The sequence below is a fragment of the Elephantulus edwardii genome, unplaced genomic scaffold (assembly GCF_000299155.1).
Source record: "Elephantulus edwardii isolate Elephantulus edwardi_28Jun2011 unplaced genomic scaffold, EleEdw1.0 scaffold00145, whole genome shotgun sequence".
NCBI classification, from domain to species: Eukaryota; Metazoa; Chordata; class Mammalia; order Macroscelidea; family Macroscelididae; genus Elephantulus; species Elephantulus edwardii.
Window position 1 is genome coordinate 4,310,954 of NW_006399895.1, and position 17,971 is coordinate 4,328,924.

Sequence of the window (17,971 nt, forward strand, 5' to 3'; positions counted from 1 at the left end):
TTGACAAGGGACATGAAATAACATTTCACTAAAGAAGGCATTCAGATGGCACACACATGCGAAGAAATACATTAGCTGTCAGAGAGAGATGCAAATCAAAACAATGAAATATCTTCTCACTTCAGTCATTAACAATGGTAAAATTCAATGGGACAGTGAAAACACGTGCTAACAAGGGCTTCAAGAGATTGGAACTCTTGTACTTGCTGATCAGGTTGTGAAATGGTGCCACCACTATGTAAAGCAGTTTGAAACTACCTTAAAAAGTTGAAAATTAAGTATCTTTAAGTTTGTTTTTTACTAGGAATTTTGTCTGTTTAATGTCCCTCATTTTTCCCCCTATATTTGTATCAGGTAGGTATTATTATACCACTCTTCTGATGTGGAAATGAGTTCAGAAAGCCAGTGACTAAGCCCGCGTCCAACAGCTAGAGATGGTACAGAAATCCAGAGCTTGGGGGGAGCAGTAGGCAGGGAGAAAAGTCCAGCAATCAGTGAATGGAAATACAAAGTCTCTGTAAATTTATTACTATTAATTTTAAGGAAATTTATGAATAATAATAATAATAAAGTAATTAATTAAAAATTTTTAAAAAAGAAAGCCAGAGCTTTTTTGAACCAGGATTTTTAGCATTTAGAAGTTACTATGTACTATCTTACATAATACACATTTTCTCTCTTTAAAATGTTTTCTAATATTGCCTGCTTCTTAGTAGAAGTTTTCTGTTGTTGGAATACATTCTTGGTGTTGTTAAGGGACAAGTTAGAAAATAGTACTATAATTTTTAGACATCATTTTTGGTAATTGTCCTGGCATAATAGGAAGAGCTATATTCTTTGAAGTAGGAGGCTTTGTGCTTGTCCTGCCTCTGCAAATTTAGGTAAATAATTTTGTTCCAGTTTTCTTACATGCAAATTGAAGTGCTAAAATAGGCCCCTAAGGTCTCTGTCAGTGTAGTATCGTGAGTTTATTATAATAACTAAAGGTCAGGGAAGTAAATGAACACCTTCTTTTTCTAAATAAATCTCATACTCTTTCCCTTGTTCTTAACCCCTTATCTTTTTCCCCCTCTCTTTTGTCTTTGAAATATTGTGTTTCTTCTTTTAAAATTTTATTAATTTTAATGAACGTTTACAGAGATTTTGCATTTCCATTCATTCCTTATTGCATTTTTCTCCTTGCCCACCATCCCCCCCCAGTTCGCTCTTCTCTTTGAAAAGTATAAGAAAAATTCTTTCCCACCCTGCGCCAAGTACACTCCACTACGCAACCTTCATTCTGGACTCTTGTCATAACCATAATACCCAATCATATATTGCTTTTAAACTGTTCTCTCCCTCATCTATTTCAGTGCAGTATGCATAATTTATCCAGTTTTTCTCATTCCCTTTGAGAATAGGATCTAGGCAAGGATGCCCACTATCACCTCTCCTATTCAATACTGTATTAGAAGTCTTAGCAGTAGCAATACAATAAGACAAGGAAATAAGAGTATCCAAATTGGCAAAGAGGAGGTGAAATTAACCCTATATGCAGATTATGGTAGTATATTTAGAAAACCCTATCAACTCAGAAGTAAACTACTGGACATAGTTGACCAATTCAGCAAAGTGGCAGGATACAAGATCAACATACAAAAATCAATTGGATTTCTTTACAGTGACAAAGAGAAAACAGAACTGGAGCTTAGAAAAACAATACCCTTCACAATTGCTAATCACAAGATTAAATACCTGGGATTAAATCTAACCAGAGATACTATGTTTCTGATTGTAGGTCTTAATAATACTTGCTATTATCTTGTTTTCTTAAAGTAATATTTCATAGCTAATTTATTTGGCTTGTGATTTGCTACTCTTTCTTCTTTAATTTTTACTGAACCTAATTAATGATTGTTCATTCTCTTGGATTATTTGATTTAATCTGCAAATATTTAACACTCAAATGTGGTGGAAAGAATTACCGTGTGATCTTGTGACTACATTTATTTGTACAAAATTGATTTTTAACTGTAGTACTATTTGCGGATTGAGTTGGTGCTGGGAAAAGCAATGAGGGTGGAAGCATTTAAATAGTAAGCTTCTTCGTCTTTAAGTTTTTTGGGTTTTTTTGGTTAAATTTTTAAAAATTATTTTTATTTATTTATTTATTTTTTAAATTTCAGTGAACATCTACAGAGATTTCGGAATTCCATTCATTCATTGTTGCACTTTTCTCCCCTTCCACCCCACCCCCAGCCCCCGTTCACTCCTCTCCGTCTTTAAGTTTTTTAAAACACTATTGGTAAAAAAATCTGTTCGTGCTTTATATCATCTTCTATCAGGATGATGCCTTGAGTTCGTTAATATCACATTTAGTTGTCATGCTGGTGTGTCAGTATTAGCCTCCTTGTAGGGTCATGGTGTCCGGCTACTTTACTTGTGAACACTTGGTCTTGCAAACCATCATCAGCTGTAGAACCTATATTAGAGAATATGAAAATGGCAATGGATGGTAGTGGAGAGGCTCTGGAGAGAATGGTTCAGAGAGCATGGTAAGGAACCCTAGAGATGGAGCCAAAAGTTAAAGGTTTTTTTTAGCTGGATGATTAAAGGAAAAGCTGATTTGTAACTGCTCTGAGATAGAGTTTGCTGGATAATTGAGGGAACTAGACACTTTTTTTCTCTTTTTTTTAAATTTATCCTTTTTTAAAATTTAAATTTGTTATTAATTTCAATGGAAATTTACAGAGACTTTGTATTTCCATTCATTTATTGTTGCACTTTTCTCCCCTCCCAACCCTCCCTCCTAGTACACTACCCTCTTGGAAAAGTAAAAGAAAAATTCTTTCATTGTTTTACACTCCCTCCCCCCCAAGTCCACTCCACTGTGCAGCCTTTGCTCTGGACTCCTGTCATGACAAAAATACCTAATAACATATCCCTTTTAAACAGTTTTCTCCCTCATCTCTTTCAATGCAATATATGTTATTGACCCTATCTTTCTCAGTCTCCCCCCTAACCCTGAGGTCAGTCCTGTTTTACAACTGTGGCACCATGATGTATTTGTCTTTTTGTGACTGAGATACTCACTCAGTATAATGTCCTCCAGGGTCACCCATTTTGAATAACACTGCATGAGTTCCTTATTTTTCAATGCAGTGTACTGTTCCATTGTGTGAACATGCCACAGCTTCTCTTATCTATTTGTTTGTTGATGGGCACTTGGGTTCAACTCCTTGCTATTGTGAACAAAGCTTCAATAAACATGGGTGTGCATATATCTGCTTGGATGTCAGTCATGGTCTCTTTGGGGTATGTTCCCAGAAGTGGAATTGCCGGGTCAAATGCTATCTCTCTTTGCAACTTTTTGAGAAAGTGCCATACTGCCTTCCACAGTGGTTGCACCATTTTACACTTCCACCCACAGTGACTAAGGGTTCCAGTTTCTCCACAACCTTGCCAGAATTTGCTGCTTGCTGTTCTGTTAAATTTTGCTATTCTGACTGGGGTGAGATGATACCTCATAATTGTTTTAGAATTAGAGACTTTTTGCATTGTACTGCTGAACTGAACCTGGACTTTGACTAATTGGGGAATTGTGATGTGTTAATCTGTCTTGGGACCACTGAACTAAACCTGGACTTGCATTGTGACATATTCTTTGCCTCCCCTATTCCCCAGCCTCTTTCCTCAAGAACCCCACAACTCTGAGTAAAAGTTTGTGAGTCAGCAACAGTTATACCCATTGACTGTTGAAATTATGTGTAGGAGCATGTAAGGGTGACATATCTGACCTTATATCTATTTTGGTACTGTGGGCATTATTGATGGGGAAAGCTCCCCTTTATGAAATGGGTAGAAGTCAGACTTGGCCACCCTCATGTTGCAGCTACTTCTTTTGCACATACCATGTACAAACACCCAGTGTACTGGTCTGACTTGGAAGTTCCCATTTAAAATTGTAGAGTACTTAAAAGGGGAAAGAAACCCCCCCCCACCTCACAACCTTTTATAAAGAATTCAAAAGTCTAGAAATTAACTAATAAATAAGAATCTGCTCTCCAAACCAAAGGTAGCCTTAAATAGGAAACTGGGAAGATACTTTATAAAGTTTTTAAAATATGCACAGTTTAGTGTTAAACAGGAAACCTCTTAATGGAGTTAGAGACTGAGATATTGGCTTCTTAACAAAGTAAATTCTTTAAATTAGACAATATCTTTGTCTTCTTTTATTTGCTGAACTCTCTGACACATCTTTGGAAAGCTATTTCTGTGCTTTATTGAGGCACATTCTTCTCATATATTGATTATTAGTTAATGGACATAGTCTTAGTTTAGTCAGCTCTTCTAATAAGTCTAGAGATCAGGAACTCATCTTTATAGTTTAGACAGATCATCTCCATATAATATAAAAATTATATTTGGGAGGATTGGCATCTATTTTACGATTGATACCTGACATAGGATTGATTTGGCTTCTCAGACTAACTGTAGATGGAAAAATGTCAGTCAGCTTCTTTGTTGATGTTAGGTCATTCATCTGTCCATTGTCTTTAGATTAACATAGAAAAACATTTTACCCTTCTCATTGAGATCCACAAGTTACATTTTCAGTGATGAGTGTGTATAGTAAAATATTACGTTTATGATACTTGAGTATCAAATTATATAAATCTGTGTACATATATTATACTCTCAGTAGCTAAGTTTCTGGTATATCAAAACCAGTTCCATTGTGTTTTGAAAATAAGCCATATCTTCTATAGCATTTTATTGTTTCCTGTATAATTGAGATACTCTAATATATGCTAGTAGATAACAAATATTAAACTTTCATATATACAGTAATTATGAAAACGAAAAGCAGTTGTTAAAGTAAAAAGATAGACATTAAAAAGACTTTCAGAATTGTATACTCAAAGTTTCTATGATGGCATAAATTAGGTACTGAAATTTATTTATTATCAGAATAAAAAAATAAGCCTCTTCACATCTTTTTTTAAACTCTTAAATATTTGTACTTTAGACTTTGAAGTTTAGATGAAGTTTACCAGTACAACATTAGCTAGATGAATTTGCTTATGAAAATCTTTGCTAAAATGATATATTTAGTTATTATCACAATATGCTATGGGTATGCCACCAAAACAGCTTTAAAACAAGTTAATAATTTAGTGTTTATTTAAAACTATCATATGTTGTTGTTGTTGGTGTTATGTGCCATCGAGTCGCTTGCGACTCTTAGCGACCCTGTGTACAAGAGCCCTAAATGCCGCTCTATCCTGTGCCAACCTTACCGTCTCAAACACACTCATTCCCACCACTCTAATCACAGAATCTATCCATCTCATCAAGGGTCTTCCTCTCTTTTGCTCTCCCTCTACTCTACCAAACATTATGTCCCTCTCCAAGGACCAGTTAGTTCATCCTTGAAACATGCCCAAAGTATGTCAGACAAAGCTTCAGAATCCTGGACTCCAAGGAGCACTCCGGCTTCACCCTCTCCAAGACAAACCCGTTTGTTCTTCTAGCAGTCCATGGTGTATTCAGCACTCTTCTCCAGCACCACAGCTCAAAGGCATCAATTCTGTTTCTATCATCCCTATTCACTGTCCAACTCTCCGATGCATAGCATGTAGGTGGAAGACTATAATAGCCTGGATCAGGTGCACCTTAGTCTCCAGCCTGACGTCATTGCTCTTCATTTTTCTTGGGCAGTCCTTCACAGTTGACTTTCCCAGTGCAATTCCTCTCCTGATTTCCTGGCTGCTGTTACCAAGAATGTTGATTTATTACATATGGTATACCTATGCAGATCTTTTCTAGTTTCTAAGAATGGTACTGTTAGAGTTCTTACAGAGATTTATCTTCAGAGGTCAACCAACTTAAGAAACTCCATTAAATATTCATATATTATTTGCTCTTTCTTTTCTTTTAAGTTTGTGGGGGGGAAATGTAGTAAATTTCAAATACTATAAAGGGTCTCAGTTCTTTTCTTGGCAAAATCTACATATGACTTCAACCAAATTCTAAATTAGTAGAGGTTGCTGCTGTTAAAAATTCAGTGACTTGATCTTTTTAATGTTCAAAATTCAGTTCTTACTGGTCTTCAATGAATATGCTAAATAACTCTCCTTTTGTTTTGGCCAAAGGTTACGGAATATGTATATTTGTAATTTTAAAATGATATAGTTAAGATGTAATTCACACCACTGAATAGTTTCTCTACTAGCACATTGTTTAGATAAATAATCTAATCTTGTTGGATAAATTTATCCAAACCTTTTAAAAACGAAGTCATACGTTTTTGGTTGAATACATAAATAGTCTTAGCATCTACTCTTTTTTTTGTTGTTGTTATAAATGTATCTATCGAGCAACTTCTGCAGATTTAATGTTTTACAGATATACCAGATATGAAGCTTATTGATAACAAGGTCATCCAACAGAATGTGGAAATTTTGAAGCAATACAATAACATTAATATCACACACAAGTAAAATTTTACTGAAGATTAGTGAAAAACAGCTGCTACATACAGGGAATTTAAAAATTCAGAAATTCAAACCAAATTCAGAAAAGGCCATGGAATGAGTAGTAACATGGCTGAAGTAAAATCAATCTTAGCTGAAAGCAGAGAGGCCTACAAAGATATTTACTTGTGTTTTATTTATTCGGAGTCATTTGACCAAATAGATCATAACAAATTATGCGTAGCATTGAGAAGAATGAGAATGCTAAAGAACTTAGAGAACACTTATAGAACTCCTGTACAATCTGTACCCAGACCAAGAAGCATTCACACCGAATTAATGATGCATGATTTAAAACTAGGAAGTGTGTGTGTCAGGGCTCTATCTTTTCATCATAACTCTTCAGTTTGTGTGTTGAACAAAAAATCTGAAAAAGTGGACTATATAAAAAAGAATGTGGCCTCTGGTTTAGAGGAAGATTTCTGACAACTTAGAATATAAAGATGATACAACTTTGCTTGCTGAAAATGAAGAGTTTACAGGGGATGATCAAAGATGATAGCCTTCAATGTAATTATACCTTAACATCAGTAGAACAAAAATCTTCAGGACTGGTTCACCAGGTAGCATTGAGATAAATGATGAAAGGATTGAGGTTGTCAAAGATTCCATTTTACTTGTATCGGTGTTAACACACCTAAATAAACAGTCAAGAGATCAGATTACGTACTGCTCAACTCTTTTCCAGTGACCCCTATAAAAGTGCTAAAGAGCAGGGCTCTTGGTTTAAAGAGTAAAGTATACCTGAGCCAAGCCGTGATGTTTTTTAGTTGCTTCATATGCATACGAAACTTGGGCAGTGAATAAAGGAGACCACAAAAAAGCTGATGCCTTTGAATTGTGATGTTGGGGAAATATAGTAAATACATCATATATTGCCAAAAGAAGAAACAGATCTATCTTGGAATAAGTGTACCCAGCATTTAGGAGGCTTCTTTTTCAGCTGTGTTCTCTGGCAGGCCTCTTTGTGGCCTCTGCCTCTTCAAAGTGTTACAAAACTCTTTTAGTTCTGCTAATTCTATGTAGCTGTGCCCCTTCACCACCAGTAAATTATACTGAGGTGTTTGGCTCCATGGGAGGGGAGATCTAGTTCAACTCTATGTCACAGTAGTCTGATTCTCTGCTGCTCTGCTTCTGTGATCCGTACGTCCTGGTCTTGCTCTAACTTACGCAGTAATCTCTGCTGAAAGAACACACTGCTCTTTCTTTGTAGTAACGACAGTCTTGTTTTCTGCCTCTGAACTTGCTAAATTTAAGCAAAACTGACCAGTTTCTTTGTGAGTGGTTTAGATACCTTATTTGCACGTTCCCATCTAAAAGGTGCTATTTATATTATTAGCAAAATTCTCTACTCCCCTTGGTAGGCCACTGACACCTCACACTTGTGTAGTGCTTGCCAGCCATGTGGTGAAAGTTAGAGCCAGTGGCTAGAAAAGAAGCCATAGTGTAAAAAAAAAAAGCCATATTGTATAACCTTCTGTGTTGTTAGGTGCTGTCCAGTCAACTCTGACTCATGACCCCAGAAATGATAGATCGGAGACACTTCACAGTCTCCATCATGCCCCAACCCATTGTTGCACTGTGCCAGTCCATTTTATGGAGAGCCTTTCTTCTGCTGACCTTCCACCTTTTCAGGCAATTTGAGTATCTTCCAACCTGAGGGTCTACTTTTGATGCTATAATTGGACAATGTTCTGCTGCTGTTTATAGGGTTTTCAAGGGCCTCTTATTTCAAAAGTGGGTGACTGGTCCTCTTTTTCTAGTCTATCTTAGTCTGGAAGCTTTACTAATTTCAGTTACCATTGTTGTTGTTGTTAGGTGCCGTCGAATCCTAGACAACTCATAGCGACCTTATGAACAAAAGGCCTGAGCACTGTTCGTACATAGAGTTTCTGGAGGCAAGCCATTTTGGAAGTGGATGCTGCTCCTGCTTCCAGGCTTCAATTACCATTAGTGACTATATTTTCTCTCTCTATATATACACATATATATGTTGTTGTTGTATACTGTCAGGTGTAAACAACTCACAGCTGACCCTCTAGTGGATTTTCAGTGACAGTAAGTCACATGAGAGGAGATTACCCATCTTTCTCCCATTAGAACTGCACGCTTTGGGATTGCAGCGCCATTTCTTACCACTAGGCCAGCATGCTCTCCAGAAATTTATCCAGTCTAGGTAACCCTTCTGATATTTGAAATACAGCTTCACAAAAATGCAAAAACCATCACAGTACTGCAAATTGATGGACTAGTGGTTTGCACGAGTGGTGTCTATTTTAGCCTCAAGAATTTTTATGTTGTTATTGATAAATAACATCAAGTCTCTTCCCACTCTGAACTACTCTGTGTTCAACAGTAGTGTTAATATTTTTAGAATTTATATTTTACTGTTAGTGCATATATTTGATAACTATTGGAAGATGGTGGAAATAGATGCTAATTTAGCCATTACTTTTTCCCTCCTCCTTCTCTCTGAATTAGGAAGCTCTGGAGGAATATGTGAAAAAAGTAAACTCTATTCAGATGGTAAGAAGAAGTCTTTGAACACTGGAATAATTACTGTTCAGAACTATGGATCTCATGTACCTCCTAAAGTGTCTCATATTACTTTTGCCCATGAAGTTGGACATAACTTTGGATCTCCAGTAAGTATTACTAGATTTTTTTTTTAAAAGGTAAACTCTTTAGCTTTTATGTTTAGAACGATGGTACGTAAGAATGTTTTATTTTTCTGTTCCAGAAGACTAGTGTATTTGACCACAGTTAAAGGAAGGAAAGTAGAATATTTGTGATTAAAAATAAGGAAAGTAACAATACCAGTTTCACTAGAATTCTATGAAGGCAAGAAATTTTGTCTTACTCATTTCTGTTATCTCTTGGCATTAGGGCAATTTCAGATACATAATAAATTCATTCAGTTACTTGCAGTGAAATGAGAGCTCTGATTGCATAGTCCATGGGGAGTTGTTCTGCTAACCTAAAAGCAGCTGGTTCAAATCTACCAGCAGCCCATTTGCTTCAGAAAACCCACAGAGGGTCAGATGCAAGACTGTTCTGACCAGATATCAATGGGTTTGTGTTTGAGTTTTTATTGTGTAAAGTACATTTTGAGTTTTTAGCAAAAGTGTGCCCTTCTTTTTGTTGTTTCTGTTTAAGTATTCTTGTACTTAAATGTGATTATTTTTCTTATGTGGAATGAGTTGAAATTTTGAAATACTTTGAAAATTTTCTAAAATACAAGTAAAGAGAATTCTACTTGAACAATGAACTCTCACTGATTGCCCATCATGTAAATCAGGGCAGAGCTTTCCTGCGAGGGGCTTATTAGCTGTTAGTTGACTTTGGGACATCATTTTTTTAAAAATTATTATTAAATTTTATTAGTTTTAATGAACATTTACAGAGACTTGGGGTTCTCATTCATTCATTCATTGTTGCACTGTTTTCTCTACCCTCCTTCCCAGTTCGTTTTTCCCCCCCCCCCGAATGTCTGTTTTAATTGTCTAATTGCCACAGTGCTTGTCAAAGCCAGTTCTGATTAATCTCCTTTCTCAGTGTGTCCTTTGCCATTCCCTATCACTCCTCCCTGAGAGAGACTTCACCCTGATTCATAAGGAAAAGGGGATGGCGTATTCTCTTAGCTACTTCCTGCTGAAAAGGAACACTGTGGGTTTCAGGGTGAAGATCTTCTCTCACTACTCTAAAGGGCCCCTTTGGCAGTAGGAAACACATAGACTATTATGGAGATTGATTTTGGAATTTAGATGCACTGTTTGTTATTAATTGTGCTTGGGACATCATTTTATCTCTGATGCATATTCTTCTCTTTTGTCTTTATAATCTTTTAAACTTACAAGTGGTTCTTAGGTTAGATGGATGACTGCTGTTGGATTGACTCCCAAGTTATTGTGACCTATGTTTAACTTAACCTGACTTTACATTATCCTCACAAATCACTCATGTTCAGTTTCATCACTGGCTCTCTGTTTCACGAAACTTGGTATTTTCTGCCAGAGAATGAGATCTTCGGAAGGTATGCCCCAAACTAAGTCAGAGAATATATAGTTGTGACCCATAGGATTTTATTGGCTAATTGCTAGGCATAGGTGCCATCGAGTCGAGTATGACTCACAGTGACCCTATGAATAATAGCTCTGAACCCTGTTGTATCCTGTGCCAACCTCACAATCTCTGACACACTCAAACCCATTGTTTTAGTCACTGTATCAATCCACTTGATTAAGAGTCTTCCTCTCTTTTGCTATCCCCTCACGTTTCCAAGCATGATATCCTTCTCCAAGGAATAGCCTTTCCTAGTAACATGCCCAAAGTATGTGAGACAAAACCATCCTTGCCTCCAGGGAGCAACCTGGTTGCACTTTCTCCAAGACATATCTATTTGTTCTTTTGACAGTCCATGGATATTCAGTACTATCCTCCAACCAGCCGATTTTAGTCTGTCTTAGGCTGGACACTTTGCTGATATCCATTTACCACCTTGAGTGACTTACCTTATATTTAAAATACTTGTAGCATAGTTTCTAGCATCATAGAAACACACCATTCATCGTGGTATAAGAATTAAACATTGACAGATATATGGATGGAAGATTATTAATTTAACCCTATACAAACAGGCTGTGGCCAATAGTTGGCCTACCGCAGATCTAATTCAACAATTAAGATTGTACCACATTTTCTTCACATGTCCCTTCCTTTTTATTTGTTGAAGTTGTTGTTAGGTGCCACCTGTAATGCATAGTAACCCTATGTACAACAGCTCTGAAGCCTGCCTTGTCCTATTTAAGTCTGACTAACTATGAAATACCTATCCCCATTGTCCCAGTTACAGTGTTAATCCATCTCATCCTGGGTCTTCTGCTCCTGCACTGTCCTTCTACCCATTTGAGCATAATGTCCTTCTCCAAGGACTGGTCCCTCCTGACTACGTGCTCGAAATATGTGAGACGGAGCTTCAAAATCTTAACCCCCAAGGAGAAACTTGGTTTCTACCTCTCTAAGATAGACCTATTTGTTTTCTTGGTAGTCTGTGGTATGTTCAAGACTGTTCTTCAGAACTACAACTCAGAGGCATTGATTGTTCTTCTTGTCATCCTTAGTCATTATCCAGTTCCCTGATGCATAGCAAGTAATTGGAAAGACCATGTGCAGCTTAGCCTCTAGACTGACATCATTTTTTCTCAGTAGCCTGGAGAGGTCCCTGACAAGCAGATTTTCCCAGTGCAATTTGTCTTTTGTTTTACTGACAGCTGTTGTCAAGAGTGTTAATTGTGGAACCAAGCAAGCTGTAATTGTCAACAAACTCAATCTCTTTTCCATCTATTATGATGCTGCCAATTGGCCCAGTATCTGGTGTATTTGAAGCACGAAATAATAGATATAAACTTTTTGTGAAAAGTCAAAATGGTGAAAATTATATGATATATACAGTGGTAAGAAACTGCACTGCCATCCCAAATACATGTGGTTCAAATCCAGCATTTGCTCTGTGGGAGAAGGTTGGGCAGTCTCCTCCTGTGCAGTTAACTGCTTCTGAAAACCCACCAGGTCAGCGATGGGTCTATTACAACTCAACGATACACAACAACAACATAAATATATGTGTTATTACGTGCTGTTGAGTCAGAACTGATGCATAACTGACCCTCCGGTGGTTTTTTAGAGGCAGTATTCTCATGGGAGGAGATATCCCATCATTTTCTTATAGAGCAGCTGGCGGATTCAAACTGTGTGTTTTGGGATTGCAGCACAGCTTCTTGCCACTGTATATACCATATAATTTTTGCCATTTCAACTTTTTACAAGTGTTCAGCACATTTACAGCCATTACATTGATTGGCTTATTACCTACTACCATAGAGTCAGTTCCAACTTACTGATATATAAAATAAATGAGTATTTTTATGTGGCAGTTTGGCACTAATATTCTACCGTTTAACCTAATAGCTCTCTTTTTGGGAGTCCAGTTGTCTTGTTTCTAAGACTACTATAATACCCAATGAGTAGTTTTCATAAACAGAAATGTATTTTCTTACAGTTTAGTTGGCTGTTGTTTTTACTGTCAGGTCAGAACTGATCCATAGCTGATGCTCTGGATTTTCAGAGGTTAATCGCTGGAGGAGATTGCCAGTCCTCCTCCAGCAGAGCGGCTGGTGACCTGAACCACATGCCTTTGGGAGTTCCAGTTCTAGGGCAAAACTGTCTGTCTTCTCTTTGGGAAAAATCATTGTCTCCGCCTCTCTGGTGTTCCATAGTAATCCCATGGCATTCGCCAGGTTCTTGTTTGGTGCTTTTTAGCTTGTGTGCCTAAGTTGCTGGTTTGTTGCCTCAAGCTGGGAGCTCAAAAAGGTAATGCTTACCCATTTGCCTCTTAGGTAAAGATTGGCTGTTTGAACCTCCCCAGAGGTGGTATGGATGATTCTGCTTCCAAAAAGTCACAGCCTTAAAAACTATGATGCACTTCTTATCTACTCTCCTTGAGCTTCCCTGAGTTATACTTGTCTCCATGGCAGTTATCAGCATCACTACCACCATTGATATTGCTACTGCCCCACAGGATGTCCAGGGTTTTAATCTTCACTCAAACAGGCTGCTGCCTCTTTCCTGTGGGGAAACTAGTGGGTTGTAATTGCTTGGGGTTACATAACTTCTTCATGAGAGCACCCCTCATGTATAAGGGCTTGGAATTTATAGCATCTGTTTTTGGTGGATTCACTCTTTAATACCAACTAAAAGAAGTAGTGAGGGAAGTCCCTCCGATTTTTGTGTCTTTCAAAGCACAAAATAAGATATTGCTATTTTACATATAGTAATAAAGATCAAAATCATCTCACCTGGGGTCTTCGTATCCTGCGCTGTCCCTCCACACATTTGAGCATGATGTCCTTCTTTAAGGACTGATTCCTCTTGGCCACATGCCAAAACTGTGTGAGACAGAGCTTTAAAATCCTATCCTCCAATCCAAGGAGAAACTATACATGGTCTAGCACAGATGTTTTTTATTAAAATATAAAATAGCTAGATAAATGTTATTAGAGCCCTAGTAGTGTAGTGTGTTTCCTGTTGTGCTCCTAACTCAAAGGTTAGTGCATTGAATCCACCAGCTGCTCTACAGGAGAAGGATGGACAGTCAACTCTCATAAGGACATATTGCAAACACATTGCAGGGTTATTAAGTATGAATTGATTTAGTATCATTGGTTTTTTAGATTACTTAAAGATATAAGTAGGTAGGAAGCAAACAAGTCAGAATGTCCTAATAGTAGTTCTTGTGAATGATGAATTATGAGGAAATAGTTATTTTTTTGTAAATTTTCTAGCAAAATTACAAAAGATTTTTTGTTTCTTTTTCTTTTGAAACCAAAATGTGTCTTTGTGAAACTTTTGATCTAAATTCGCATAACATTTTTTTGCGTTGCAGTCAAGATGACCTTTATATACTGTGTTTATAATATTTTTTTCATTTTGCTAGTTTTCCTAATCTGAGGATGGCATGCTTGCTTACAACTTATTCCCCTTCCATGCCATTGATGATGATTGAAAACTAGATCTTTCTCTAACAGTAAAGTAATACTTATTAGTGCTAATATCTGTAATTGATTTATGAGTTGACTCTAGGCAGATATGTCAGATTTGCTGTCTCAAAAACTTTGCTATCTCTTTTAGCTGAATATTAAAGTAGTAGAGACATTTGTCTAACTCTTCTTTAGATTTTCATATTGTATTTTAACACATCCTTGGTGTATACCGTATACTTACTAATGTATATTGGCTTAGTTAAAAGGTAGTGAACTAATCTGGAATGTAAAATAGACATATGAAGAGTTAGTATTGGGTTTGTTTTTCCTCTTTGTAAAATTTGAATACTGAGAATAATTTAGTCATATATTATTAATAACTAAATTGAATTCTTTAGAATGAGATCAGAAACCAAGATAATTTTGTAGGATTGTATAGAATTGTTAAATGCTAAATCTAGGTTCAAGAAAGAGAAGGCCAAAGATAGGAGATAGGAGAGAAAATAAAGACAATATAAAGGTCTTGCTTTTGGTAGTGCTTTAACCTGGGGAGTAGATAATGAAAGCAGTATATACAGGTGGGAACTAGAATGAAGTAGAGTGCCCTTGGGGAATTTTTTGTCTTTCTCCTGGAACGCTCTTCAAGTAGATTTTTTTTTTCTACTCAAAACAGTATTTTTTTTAGATACAGTTATTCCCCTAGGAGTCAGTATATTTATTTATTTGTTTTGTTTTTAACCTTTTCTTAGATGTTCTAGCTTAAAATCTCAAGAGCATTGTGGGTTTTTTAAAAAAAAAATTTTTGCAGACAAGCACAATCAATCTTGAGAGAAACAGTTATTGGAATCCTGTTAACTTCATGTCAAGGCTAGGCATATAAGTGTATTTTCCTTGAAAAAATTAATAGAGCTGTAGTTTTGCAGTTTTAAAATGTATCTGTCAATAATGTTATCCCACCTAAAATAAACAAAAATACTCTTACTTCTGCTCATATACTTGCATACCAAACTCAGCTTCCTGTTTTATTCTACAAACAAGTATTTGAGTTTTGCTTCTTGACTTAAATTTTCACTTCAAAACAGATCATTGTTTCTGTCCCCACTCAACAATTTTTCGTATCTTCCTTATGTAAAAAAAATCAACTCTTTTTTAGCTACCTATCATGTACATACTAAGTGCTATGCCTATCTCGTTTCCTCATCTCTTTAAACTAAACATAACATGGATATTTTAAGGATTATTTCATAGTTTCGGAGTAGTTTATATTTTCCGTTACTGCTTCTAAAAATAGGTGAGCTTATTTTCAATAGATTATTACTTTGTCTCCATTGTTGTCCCTACTAAAAACTGGACCCTCACTTTTTGTTATGACTAGACCTCAGAGATTTTCCTCCTTTGATATGACAGTGACTCTAAAAGTGTACATTGCTTTCAGTCTCACAATTTAAAACAATTATAAGATTCTTTCAAAAGAAGAGGAGAGTGTTCCATTGTTCCTGATGAGAAAATTACCTTTAATCAAATGACCTGAACACCTTATTTTTTTTCCTCCTATGTATATCTGTTTTCTGTTTGACAGCATGATTCTGGAACAGAGTGTACTCCAGGAGAATCTAAGAATTTAGGACAAAAAGAAAATGGCAATTTCATCATGTATGCAAGAGCAACATCCGGGGATAAACTTAACAACAACAAATTCTCACTCTGTAGTATTAGAAATATAAGTCAAGTTCTTGAGAAGAAGAGAAACAACTGTTTTGTTGGTATGTATATTTCCCCAGCATCCTATTATGAACACTTTAAAACATTTGGAAAACTTGAAGGAGTTTATCAGCAAGCACTCCTGCCAAGATTTTACAATTGTTAAACTTTGCTGTATTTGCTTTATCACTTATTTATCTGTACATTCCTCTGTTTCTTATACTTTTTTTTAAAAACAAAATGTTTCAGACATGAGTATACTTCATTCCTAGGTGTCTCAGTCTACATCTCAGAAAACTAGGGTTTGCGATTCTTGTCTTGTTTTTCAGAGAAGTGAAATCTCTTATGTGTATCATTCATTGTACCTAGACAGTTGCATTTGCTTGTGTGACCCAGATTCCTGGCCAGAGAGTCAACATTTCTGTAGAATGAACATTCACTCCTCTTCCCAATCAGTCTCTCCCTACAGTATACCACTAGAAGCAACCATTACTATGACTTATTTCACAATGAAGTAGTTTTTTCCTTTTTAAAAACTTTATATAAATAGAATAATGTAATATGTACTCTTTTGTGTGAAACTTTTCCCTTAGCATAATATTTTTACATTTATCCATCAGTATTCTCTTATTGTTGAGTAGTGTTGCATTATATGAGTTTTATAGTTTCCTCATCTACTGTCCTTTTGAAGCACAACTGGACCTTTTGGGTTTGGACAAATATAAGAAAAAAATCAGATTAAATTCTTGTATAAGTTTGTGGACCTATATTTTTATTTTTCATGGGAAAATACTAAGATGTTCACTAGGTGAAATGCTAGATCTCAGGGTATGGCAAATTTAGGTGCTGTAAGGTTACTTGTAACTCATAGCAATCCATGTACAACGGAATAGGACAGTACCTGGTTTGGCGCCGTTCTTTGACTTGCTGCTGTTTTTCAGCCCATTTTTGTAGCCACTGTATCAAATCATTTCATTGAGGGTAGCTGTAAGTTTAATTTCATAAGAAATGAATAGACATTTTACCAAAGTGGCTGTTTCATATTGTGCTTTCATCAACAGTGTTTGAGAGCTCTCTTTATTCCATATCCTTACCACCTTTTTTTCCCTTCTTGTATACTGTCAAATTGGCTCTTACTGGCACAGGAGGAGATTGCTCCCCTTCTCCAGCAGAGCATCTGGTGAATTTGAACCACATGCTTTGGCATTGTAGCACAGCTTCTTGCCACTAGGTTACCAGAGCTCCCTCCTTGCCGACTTTAGATTTTGTACCACTTTTTAACTTTAGCTGTTACGGTGGATGGGACATATATACCTTTTTAAAAGCCATATTTTGCAAATAATGAATATGACTAATACTTTATATTTTAATAATAAGATAGAATTATAAAAGGTAGCTGATTCATTCAACCCAAAATGAATTAATTACCCAGATAATTTTCAGTTGGGTAAAGAAGACAAAGTGGAAGTATCAATGATGAACTGAATTTTTTAAATTCAGAGTTGTTCATTTCAGGTATTTCAATTAAATCCTTATGTATTCAACTATATTTCTTTTAGTGCTTATTTTACTGTGACTTAATCTCTAGCAAATAGCCATCACTATTGGCAGCATTAAAAGATATCTCTTAATTGTTGTTTTGTCATGTGCACCAAATCGCCCATGACTTATAGTCACCCTGAGTACAACAGCTCTCAAGCCTGCCTTATCCTGAGTCAGTCTCACTGATTCTGACATACCTACCCCTATTTCCCTAGTTACTGTATCAGACCATCTTCTCTGGGGTCTCCTCTCCTATACTCTCCCTCCACCCTTCTGAGCATGATGTCCTTCTCCAAGGATCAATCTCTCCTGGCCACATGCCTGAAATATGTGAGATGGAACTTCAAAATCTTAGCCTCCAAGGTTTCACCCTCTCCAAGACAGACCTATTTGATTTCTTTGTGGTCCATGGTATGTTCAAGACTTTTCCAGCACAAGTCAAAGATAGTAAAAAATACATGATTCTGACTCATAGCTACTCTCCATTGTGTTACCAAGGTTAGAAATCTTAAAGGAAGGAGGTTGCCCATGTCTTCTACCTTTCTCTCTTAAATTTGAAACAAAGGAGCTACCTACCTTCTGATTAGCAGGGCAAAACATAGGGCAACACACAATGAACTATGCCACCAGCATTCTTCATTAAGAAGTTAGCAGTTATTAAGTGTATATTATATA

The 17,971-nt window shown here is 36.4% G+C and overlaps 1 protein-coding gene across 1 annotated transcript in view; it reads left to right on the forward strand.

Moving 5' to 3' along the window:
- Nucleotides 1-17,971, forward strand: part of ADAM10 (ADAM metallopeptidase domain 10) — a 212,650-nt gene that overhangs the window by 165,435 nt on the left and 29,244 nt on the right. The window contains exons 10-11 of the mRNA XM_006894501.1: nucleotides 8,997-9,160; nucleotides 15,633-15,816. Coding sequence (XP_006894563.1) covers nucleotides 8,997-9,160; nucleotides 15,633-15,816 — 348 coding nt within the window. The remainder of the gene's footprint in view (nucleotides 1-8,996; nucleotides 9,161-15,632; nucleotides 15,817-17,971) is intronic.